Genomic DNA, 11,891 nt, shown 5'->3' on the forward strand with positions numbered 1-11,891 from the left:
GCACTTTCACAGTATCATCTTTCAGGATTTGAAATAGCTCCACTGGAATTCCATCACCTCCACTAGCTTTGTTCACAGTGATGCTTCCTAAGGCCCACTTGACTTCACATTCCAGGATGTCTGGCTCTAGGTGAGTGATCATACCATCGTTATTATCTTGGCTGTGAAGATCTTTTCTGTACAGTTCTTCTGTGTATTCTTGCCACCTCTTCTTAATATCTTCTGCTTCTGTTAGGTTCACACGATTTCTGTCCTTTATCCAGCCCATCTTTGCATGAAATGTTCCCTTGTTATTTCTAAATAACAACAATAGATAAAGCTTATTGAGAACTTACTATGTCCCAGCCATAGTTCTCAGCATTTTATATAAAATCAACTGATCCAATCGTTTTAACAACCTTATAAATTCAGTCCTATGATTGTCATCCTGTTATAGATGAGGAAATTGAGACAGGAAGTTGCCCAAGGTTGTATAGCCAATAAGAGTTAGGGTCAGATTTTTTTAGCTGCTGCTGCTGCTGCTAAGTCGCTTCAGTCGTGTCCGATTCTGTGCGACCCCAGAGACGGCAGCCCACCAGGCTCCCTTGTCCCTGAGATTCTCCAGGCAAGAACACTGGAGTGGGTTGCCATTTCCTTCTCCAATGCAGGAAAGTGAAAAGTGAAAGTGAAGTCACTCAGTTGTGTCCGACTCTTAGCGACCCCATGGACTGCAGACTACCAGGCTCCTCCACCCATTGGATTTTCCAGGCAAGAGTACTGGACAATCTGAAAATCTAATGTTTTTCCCTTTCTCAATTCAGCAACAGCTTTACCTTCTTCCTACTTTTCTTTTTCAAAGACTCCTGAACCCATCAGGCTCACCTCAAAAAGAGCATCAGGCATCAGAATTGTATTATTTAAATTAAATTAATTTTTTATTCAGGTATGATTGACACATAACATTATATTAGTTTCAGGTGTACACATAATGATTTGATATTTGTATACAATCAGTAATTGCCACCTCAATAATTCTAGGAGAATTGTATTCTAATCCCAGTTATATCACTAACTGCTAACCTTGATAATATCACAGCCTTTTTACAGCTCTTTATCATCTGTTAATGTCAGTTTCACAATAGTAATAATATCTGCTTGCTTATCTCATCAAATTATTTTGAAGATGATATGAGGTAATATATGTTCAAGAAGAAGATAAACCGTAAAGTGTATAAAGTGTTTATAATCTTAAGAACTAGGAAGATATAAATTCACATAGTAATGCTGCCTGTGTATATGTTTTTCTTCACACCTAGACAGTGAATTCTTTGAGCGGAAGGATCAAATATGTTTTTTTGACCACTCCATCTCTGGCAATAGCACTGTACTTGTATAGTAGGTAGTTAATAAGTGCCTGTGAAATGAGTGATATATGTACAGATGCTTGAATGCCTGGATGAGGGAGCAGCCTTGAAAAGCACTATTTAAGAAGCATACAGGCATTTAAATTCCTGGTGTCTTAGGTTCATGTGATCCAGCCTTCACGATGACAGCTAACACGTGCTGTTCTCTAACTATAGGCCAGGTGCTTTTCTAAGTGCTTTACATGACTTGAGTCATACAGTTCTTATAACCAAGCTATGAAGTCACATTCAACACCATTCCCATCCTTTTAAGCTGTCAGCTGTATTGTAAAAGTATGTAGACTTTGTTAGCAGAGATTTCAGCGGCTTTTGAGCATTGTTCCTTGAAGCATCTACTTCAGTGACACCATTGGTAACAGTTTCCTTAAAACTTCCCAAGATTCTTGCAACTCCTGCAACTGTCTAAAGTTGTTGGCAACATTCGTTTACCTTCCCTCTCACACTTCCAAAGGCTTCATAGGCCTCTAATTCTCTTTATTAAATCCCTTCCTGCCTGATATAACTAGAGTGGTTCTGTCTCCACGATCAAACTCTGAACACTATAAGTAGTGTTACATTAGCCCACTTCACATGGAGAGATCGAAGCACAGAGAGTAACGTGCAAGAAGACTGGCAGAATGAAGCTCTGAATCCACAAAGTTTGGCTCCAGGGACTGTGGTCTAAATAGTGATAACTCACTGCCTTTCCTCAAGTGAAATCCCCAATCCTATGAATGGGGCATGGTATTTTTTCTTAAATCTCTATTGAAAAATATCATTTTGAAACATTTTTTCAGTGTGAAAACTTTCTTCTCAATTTTTAGCAGAGCTATCTTAGTTTCAAACAAATCTTTGCTTTCCAAGGTGAAGCAAGATAAGCTTCACGACCCAGATATCTAGAATGGGGTGCACAGTGGAATGCTTCTCACAGTGCCTGTGAGTGATCAAGTGGCCAAGTGATAGTCAACTTTAGGGGTTTTCAACAATCTAGAATTGATTTTGTTACACAGCACCCTCATAGAATTCATTTTTCATAGTTAAAATGGATTAGTATCAATGTTGAATTAGATTGCCTTTGGGATTAAACTCAGCAGTGGCCACAGGACTGGAAAAGGTCAGTTTTCATTCCAATCCCAAAGAAAGGCAATACCAAAGAATGCTCAAACTACCACACAATTGCACTCATCTCACATGCTAGTAAAGTAATGCTCAAAATTCTCCAAGCCAGACTTCAGCAATACATGAACCGTGAACTTCCTGATGTTCAAGCTGGTTTTAGAAAAGGCAGAGGACCCAGAGATCAAATTGCCAACATCCGCTGGATCATGGAAAAGCAAGAGAGTTCCAGAAAAACATCTCTTTCTGCTTTATTGACTATGCCAAAGCCTTTGACTGTGTGGATCACAATAAACTGTGGAAAATTCTGAAAGAGATGGGAATACCAGACCACCTGACCTGCCTCTTGAGAAATCTGTATGCAGATCAGGAAGCAACAGTTAGAACTGGACATGGAACAACAGACTGGTTCCAAATAGGAAAAGGAGTACATCAAGGCTGTATATTGTCACCCTGCTTATTTAACATATATGCAGAGGACATCATGAGAAATGCTGGACTGGAAGAAACACAAGCTGGAATCAAGATTGCCGGGAAAAATATCAATAACCTCAGATATGCAGATGACAGAAAGTGAAGAGGAACTAAAAAGCCTCTTGATGAAAGTGAAAAAGTTGGCTTAAAGCTCAACATTCAGAAAACGAAGATCATGGCATCTGGTCCCATCACTTCATGGCAAATAGATGGGGAAACAGTGGAAACAGTGTCAGACTTTATTTGTTGGGACTCCAAAATTACTGCAGATGGTGACTGCAGCCATGAAATTAAAAGACGCTTACTCCTTGGAAGAAAAATTATGGCCAACCTAGATAGCATATTCAAAAGCAGAGACATTACTTTGCTGACTAAGGTCCGTCTAGTCAAGGCTATGGTTTTTCCATTGGTCATGTATGGATGTGAGAGTTGGACTGTGAAGAAAGCTGAGCACTGAAGAAATGATGCTTTTGAACTGTGGTGTTGGAGAAGACTCTTGAGAGTCCCTTGGACTGCAAGGAGATCCAACCAGTCCCTTCTGAAGGAGATCAGCCCTGGCATTTCTTTGGAAGGAATGATGCTGAAGCTGAAACTCCAGTACTTTGGCCACCTCATGCGAAGAGTTGACTCATTGGAAAAGACTCTGATGCTGGAAGGGATTGGGGGCAGGAGGAGAAGGGGATGACCGAGGATGAGATGGCTGGATGGCATCACTGACTCAATGGACGTGAGTCTGAGTGAACTCCGGGTGTTGGTGATTGACAGGGAGGCCTGGCGTGCTGCAATTCATGGGGTCACAAAGAGTCGGACATGATTGAGTGACTGAACTGAACTGAACTGGGATTTAGATGCCTAGAAACAGAACATTGGTGCTGGAAGGGCCATAGCTATGTTAACTACCTGCTATGCATGCCTACTTGTTTCAAAGTTAACATTTAAAGTCAGGCAGATAGATCTGTATATATTGATCTGGAAGAATATTCATGATATATTGTCAAGTGGAAAAAGCAAGTTTCAGAGTAAATTGATGATACTATTGTCTTTTTAAGGAAAGAAAAAAATCTATATAAAATAACACCTAGATGCAGAAAGTTAGAACTAGAGAGATCCTTGGGTAACACACAGAACTTTCCTATTGCATTGATGAGCAAATTTGAGGGCCAAAGAGTGATATAATTAAGGTCACACAACTAGTTAGTAGCAGAATCAATTCGGCAGGGCCATCTCCAGACTCCACTATGTCACTCTGTCTGTAAGCTGTGTCTCTACCAACAAGTCAATAAAGAGACAAAGCATCTAGTGACAGAGTTATAGTTTTGTAGTAGAGGCATTATTAACAAAAATACGATTCTCATTTTAAGGTGCAAATAGAGAGCTGTAATAGAGAGTAGAATATTTCTCCCCCTGAAAGCAAGGTCACTAAAATGAGCACTCGTAATATTTCTGCTAATTTCTGATTTTCTCCCTCCCTAAAGGCTCTATTATTTTTTCATGTAAAATTTTATTGATTTCATCAATTTTACTTTATTTCACAATGTTAATTTGAAATATTTATTTTAATAGTACATTTCATAAAATGTATGAAACTTGCCCTAGCACCTAGTACCTAGAGCCTGGTTAAAAGTAGAAAGTTAACCTTGCTTGAATGAATAAATCCAAGATTTAAATCAATTGGGTTATTTTTTCAAAATTAGTTTTTATTTATTTTTAAAATGTTTTTATTTTTAATTTGAGGATAATTGCATTTTTTTAATTTCTTGATATTAAAACATAGTTTCAGTGGCTGAGAATACTGCAATCTTTTAAAAATAGGTAATAGATGGAATTTGAATAAATATTGCATGTATTTGAAAATTATACTATTTTGATAAGTGATTTACTCATTCTTTTTATTTATTTAGTGAGTAAACATGTGAGACAGGTCCCTTGTATGTCGGGTACTCTCTTTGCAGTACCAAACAAAATGGCATCAACTCCCAGTGGTCAGTGTCTGACGAGTGCATTGAATATCTGCTTGCTCAGATCTAGGTGCTGTGCATCATCTTTTTATCTGTGCATCTATGTCCAGTTCTCCACCAGGTTGCTTTGGAGAAGACTTCATCATGTTTGGTCAAACTGCCCAAAAAGTGAAACCGGGAGACAAGATATCTGGGCCTTTGTCTCAGGTTGCTTCCAAAAAGTTTCATGGTCTTGGGAAATTTACATTCTGTTCACTGAGCGATTGATTCTTTATCTAAAGCAAGAGCTCTGTAATAGATCATTGTTTGTCAAATGTTTTATTATCAGAACTCCATTTTCAAATGAAATTTTTCACAGAAAATTTCACCTCCATTGACAGGTTCCAGGCACCACGGCCAAACCCATAGAACTGCATGCACTGAAGTTTAAAACCACTATATTATGTACAGTAACAGGGAATGGAGTTTTAAAAACATAGTAAATTGTATGATGGAATATTATTCAGCAGGAAAAAGGAACAAACTACTGATGCCTACAACAACATGGATGAATCTCAAAAGCATGCTGAATAAGAGAATCCAAGCACAGAAGAGGATATACTGTATGATTCCACTTATAGTCAATTCTAGAAAATCAAAGCTAACATATAGTGAAAAAAATCAGATGAGTGGTTGCCAGGGGTTGGGGGTGGAGGAAAGGGTGGACTACAAAAGACCATGAGGAAACTTTTGGATGTGATAAAATTGTTAAGTAGCTTGATAGTGGTGGTGGTTCTGGGGGTACCTGTCAAAATTTAAATTGTACACTGTAATTACATAAATTTTATTGTACATAAATTATATTAAAATTAAATTGGTTAAAAATCACTTCATTAAATAATCTCTAAGGCCTCTGAAATTTGGATACAGTGAATGGGATCTGAAATCAGTTATATCTAGGTTTAAATACTGGCTCTATGGCCATGGGCAAATCATGGAACCTCTAAGAGTCTCAATTTCCTTATCTCTACTATGGATTGATAATAGCGATACTTCCCTGAATTGTAGTGAGAATTATATGTGATAATGGACATAGGTCAGTGCCTAGTATATGGTTAAGTGCTTGATAAATATTGGGTGCATTTATAATTTTAAAATTCCAGATACTTTTCTGGACAATATTGAAAAGTTCAGAGGTGACATATAGATGATCTCAATTCTAATTTTTATTCTGTTACCAATTATGTATGACTTTCAGTTCAGTTCAGTCACCCAGTTGTGTCCAGCTCTTTCCAACCCCATGGACTACAGCACACCAGGCTTCCTTATCCATCACCAACTCCCACAGCTTGCTCAAACTTACGCCCATTGAGTTGGTAATGCCATCCAATCATCTCATCCTTTGTCTTCCCCTTTTCCTCCTGCATTCAATCTTTCCCAGCATCAGGGTCTTTTCCAAGGAGTCAGTTCTTCGCATCAGGTGGCCAAAGTATTAGAGCTTCAGCTTCAGTATCAGTCCTTCCAATGAATATTCAGGACTGATTTCCTTTGGGATTGACTGATTTGATCTCCTTGCAGTCCAAGGGACTCTCAAGAGTCTTCTCCAATACCGCAGTTCAAAAGCATCAATTCATTGGCACTAAACTTTATGATCCAAATCTCACATCCAACATGACTACTGGAAAAACCATAACTTTGACTAGACGGACCTTGTTGGCAAAGTCAAGTCTCTGCATTTTAATATGCTGTCTAGGTTGGTCATAGCTTTTTTTCCGAGGAGCAAGCATCTTTTAATTTCATGGCTGCAGTCACCATCTGCAGTGATTTTGGAGCCCCCCCAAAATAAAGTCTGTCACTGTCTCCATTGTTTCTCTATTTGTTTGCCATGAAGTGATAGGACTGGATACCATGATCTTAGTTTTTTGAATGTTGAGTTTTAAGCCAGCTTTTTCACTCTCCTCTTTCACTTTCATCAAGAGGCTTTTTAGTTCCTCTTCACTTTCTGCCATAAGGGTGGTGTCATCTGCATATCTGAGGTTATTGATATTTCTCCCGGCAATCTTGATTCCAGCTTGTGCTTCATCCAGTCTGGCATTTCTCATGATGTACTCTGCATATAAGTTAAATACGCAGGGTGACAATATACAGCCTTGACATACTCCTTTCCCAATTTGAAACCAGTTCGTTGTTCCATGACCGGCTCTAACTGTTGCTTCTTGACCTGCACACAGGTTTCTCAGGAGGAAGGTAAGGTGGTCTGGTATTCCCATCTCTTTAAGAACTTTCCACAATATGTTGTGATCCATACAGTCAAAAGTTTTATCGTAATCAATAAAGCAGAAGTAGATTTTTTTTTCTGGAATTCTCTTGCTTTTTCTATGATCCAACAGATGTTGGCAATTTGATCTCTGGTTCCTCTGTCTCTTCTAAATCCAGCTTGAATATCTGGAAGTTCTTGATTCATGTACTGTTGAAGCCTAGCTTGAAGAATTTGAGTATTACTTTGCTATCATGTGAAATGAGTGCATTTGTTTAGTAGTTTGAACATTATTTGGCATTGCCTTTCTTTGGGATTGGAATGAAAACTGACCTTTTCCAGTCCTGTGGCCACTGCTGAATTTTCCAAATTTGCTGGCATATCAAATGCAGCACTTTCACAGCATCATCTTTTATGATTTGAAATAGGTCAGCTGGAAATCCATCATCTCCACTAGCTTTGTTTGCATTGATGCTTTCTAAGGCCCACTTGACTTTACACTCCAGGATGTCTGGCTCTAGGTGAGTGATCACACCATCATGGTTGTCTGGATCATTAAGATCCTTTTTGTATAGTTCTTCTGTGTATTCTTGCCACCTCTACTTAATATCTTCTGCTTCTGTTAGGTCTTTAGTTCTGTCCTTTATTGTGCCCATCTTTGCATGAAATGTTCCCTTGGAATTTAGTTCACTGATTCCTAAACTGTCGATGTTCACTCTTGCCATCTCCTGTTTGACCACTTCCAATTTACCTTTATTCATGGACCTTACATTCCAAGTTCCTATGCAGTGTTGTTCTTTACAGCATTGAACTTACTTCCATCACCATCGACATCCACAACTGAGCATTGTTTTCACTGTGGCTCAGCCGCTTCATTCTTTCTGGAGCTATTTCTCCCTTCTTCTCCAGTAGCATATTGGCCACCAAGTGACCTGGGGAGTTCATCTTTCAGTGTCATACTTTTTTGCCTTTTCATACTATTCATGGGATTCTCAAGGCAAGAATACTGCAGTGGTTTGCCATTCCCTTCTCCAGTGGGCCACATTTTATCAGAACTCTGTACCATGATCCATCCCTCTTGGGTGGCCCTAAATGGCATGGCTCATAGTTTCATTGAGTTAGACAAGGCTGTGGTCCAAGTGATCGGTTTGGTTAGTTTTCTGTAATTATGGTTTTCATTCTGTCTGCCCTCTGATGGATAACGATAAGAGGCTTGTCGAAGCTTCCTGATGGGAAGGATTGGCTGTGGGGGAGTCTACGTCTTGTTCTGATGGGTGGGGCCATGCTCAGTAAATCTTTCATGCAATTTTCTGTTTTGTGTGAGGCTTTAGACAATTGTTAATCTTTCTCTGGGCTTCTGTTTGTCTCATTGTTAACATGAGGGATGGATTATGGTAACTTTTGTTACCAGCTTTACAGCAATATTAGGAATACAGAATGGGATAATGTATTTGAAAGAAGTTCAGAAAAAGAAAAAAAGTGAAACACTACACTAACGTAGGAAATGGATATGATACAATTTTCTCATGATTCTGAGGTTAAGTGGAGAGAGGATCGTGCTTTTACAACAGGCCTTGCCTTCAGTAAAGTTGTAAAATTTCTGACATTTGTCTTCTGGCCTCTTATTACACCATTCTTCGTCCTATTTTCCAATTTCACTTATGCCTCACCTCCTGCTAACAGTCATAGGAGGTTGTCTTACAGCTTAGGTCTCTTCTGTCAGTGAGGAAATGATTCTGAGAAATTTATTTACCTGAAGTTGAATAACTTAATGGGTGACTACTAATGTGTTTTTTTTTTTTTGTAAAGAAAGAGTAAAAATATTGTGAAAGTGAAAAGTGAAAGTCGTTCAGTCATGCCCAACTCTTTGCGACCCCATAGACTATACAGTCCATGGAATTCTCCAGGGCAGAATACTGGAGTGGGTAGCCTTTCCCTTCTCCAGTGGATCTTCCCAACCCAGGAATCGAACTGGGGTCTCCTGCATTGCAGGCGGATTCCTTACCAACTGAGCTATGAGGGAAGCCCCCCACCCACCCCCACCCCCCCCGCCAAAGTATTGTCTGGAACTGAAATTGAAGTCTCAGTAGGAATAAGCTTTTGTGGTGAACACATCCTGAAGATTCTCACATGACAATCACCTACTGTACCAAGGGTAAAGGTGTTAATCCCTCAGTTGTATTCAATTCTTTGTGGACCCCATGGACTGTAGCCTGCCAGGCTCCTGTGTCCACAGAATTCTCCAGACAGAACACTGGAGTGGGTCAGGGGATCTTCCTGACCCAGGGATCAAACCTGGGTCTCCTGCACTGCAGGTGGATTCTTTACCATCTGAGCCACCAGAGAAGGGGATAACAGAGGATGAGATGGTTGGACAGCATCACTGATTCAAATGGTCACATTTTTGAGCAAATTCTGGGAGGTCGTGAAGGACAGGGAAGCCTGGCGTGCTGCAGTCCATAGACTCCATAGGGTCTCAAAGAGTTGGACATGAGTTAATGACTGAACAACAACCAGCAAAGGTAAAATTGAAACTTTTAAACAGTTTTTACCATCATTGAAGATGTAGCTGAATGGTATTTTAGAAGTTTAGGAGCAAAGAAGACTTATGCCCTTTTTGCCATAACTTTCCTCATTGCCCCTTTAACATCCTTATTCCTCAGACTATATATTAGAGGATTCAGCATGGGTGTCAGAGCCCCATAAAACACTGAGATAAATTTGTCTTGATCCGAGGATGACTTGGACTGTGGTTTCATATACATGGAAATGGCTGCCCCATAGAAGATTACCACCACAGTCAAATGAGAAGCACAGGTAGAAAAGGCCTTGAGCCTACCCTGGGCTGAGCGAATCCTTAGGACAGCAGTGACAATTCGGACATAGGAGAGGAGAACAAATCCAAAGGGTAGGAGAAGGGTAAAAATGCCTGTGATGAGGATCAGAAGCTCATTGAGACTGGTATCAGAACAGGCCAGCTTAAGAAGGGAGAGAATCTCACAGACAAAATGGTTGATGACATTCATCCCGCAGAAGTGAAGCCTCAGGGATAAGATGAGCATGGCAGTGAGCACAAGAGATGCCCCCCATGAGGTAGCAGCCAGCCAGACACACACTGAGCCATTCATGACCACGGAATAGCGCAGAGGATTGCCGATAGCAACCACACGATCATAGGCCATGACAGCCAGTAGGAGGCACTCTGCTGTACCCAAGGCCAAAGAGACACTTATTTGGGTCAAACATCGTGGGTAAGAAAGGTAAGGATGAGCAGAGAAGCAATGCACCAAAGCCTGGGGCATGGAGACTGTTCCATAGCAAAGGTCTAAGAAAGACAGGTTACTAAGGAAGAAATACATTGGAGTGTGGAGGTGAGGGTCACTGTGAATAAGAAAGATGATCAGTCCATTCCCCAATAATGTGCTGAGGTAAGTGATCAGCACCAATGTGAAAAATGTGACCTTCCACTCAGGATAGTTAGATATTCCAATAAGGAGAAACTCGAATACTGCTGTAGCATTACCCATGGCCATCCTTTCCACTTTCCACTATTCATTGAATGGGTGCCAATGTAGTTGTCTAGTTTTACCTGAGAGAATGAGAATAAACATGGAAGGATGGTATAAGAAAGTTGGAAATAATTAGGGTGTACAGGATCATTCTCTTTGTCCTCTTCCAGAGATATAAGAATACAAATGAGATATCTATAATGGGAACAGAGGGCAAGCTAAAAATCTACTCCCTCCCCTGGAAAACAGCCAATTCCCCATCCTTTTGAAATGGTTATATGAAAAGTTCTCCAACCCACTTTTGCCAGATGCCTTTTTGTTTCATTGTTTTCCAAGTAAGAAGAGAGGAAAAGGAGGGCATCTTTCTGCTTCTCTCACTTGTTCACTTTCCAAGACAAATCTGATTCATAAAAATGGTTGAACATCTGTCAGCTTGAGTTACTTACCTCCACCAAGAGGGTACCTTCTAACAGTCTTAGCTAAAATATTGCCTATGCTTGTGTCTCTCACTCCTAGATTTTTCATACCTCCATTCTCCCATTTTGCTAGTATCTACTACGGTGCTTGTCATAGAGTCCTGCCGAGTATTTCTTTGGTCTGAAGTGATACTCTGTAAACATGGTTTATCATGGAAGCGTTGAGGTCTGTGAAAACCCTCTGCGAATGTCCATAGTTGGAGTTACATTTCCAGCTCTTCTGGTGTTTTCCATGTTGTGATTGCAGGGCCCCAGTTAAGAATGTGACAATCTAATATGATGTTTCTAAAAGTTTGAGTGTACACGTGTTCCCAATAAACAAATTTAAATTAAAAAAAAAAGGTGGTAAGAAGTGACCAGCCTACCTGAAAAAGCACTTTCTTCTCACCTTCATCACTCTCTTTCCCCTCATGCTGCTTAATTTTTCTTATAGCACATTCCAATATTTGAAACTGCATTAATGATTTGATGGTTTAGTACTTAATTATTTGTCTGCCATGTGAATGTAAATTGATTGAGGACCGAACCTTGTCTTTTTTTTTTTTTTTTTTACTGGCTTGTCCTTGGTACCTAGGACAGTGCCTGGGGGGGCATCATAAGTAACTGATAGATATGGAATGAATAGATGAATGTATAAAGTCCTGGGAGGTCACACATATTATTCAGAATCAAACTATTCCTCTTGTCACCTGCACTGCCATTCTTTATTCCAAGTCATTGTCATTGCTCTCCTGAATTTT

General features: G+C 39.9%; 1 protein-coding gene across 1 annotated transcript; it reads right to left on the bottom strand.

The window, feature by feature from the left end:
- Nucleotides 1–9,772: 9,772 nt before the first annotated feature.
- Nucleotides 9,773–10,699, bottom strand: LOC101120556 (olfactory receptor 13H1). Its single transcript, XM_012107337.4, has one exon. The coding sequence runs from the start codon at nt 10,697–10,699 to the stop codon at nt 9,773–9,775; it is 927 nt and encodes a 308-aa protein (XP_011962727.2).
- Nucleotides 10,700–11,891: the final 1,192 nt, after the last annotated feature.

This window comes from Ovis aries, chromosome X, assembly GCF_016772045.2.
Source record: "Ovis aries strain OAR_USU_Benz2616 breed Rambouillet chromosome X, ARS-UI_Ramb_v3.0, whole genome shotgun sequence".
Lineage (NCBI taxonomy): Eukaryota > Metazoa > Chordata > Mammalia > Artiodactyla > Bovidae > Ovis > Ovis aries.

What these genes read in the sequence shown, in the direction of transcription:
- LOC101120556 (XM_012107337.4), bottom strand. Translation starts at nt 10,699, where the DNA reads ATGGCCATGGGTAATGCTACAGCAGTATTCGAGTTTCTCCTTATTGGA.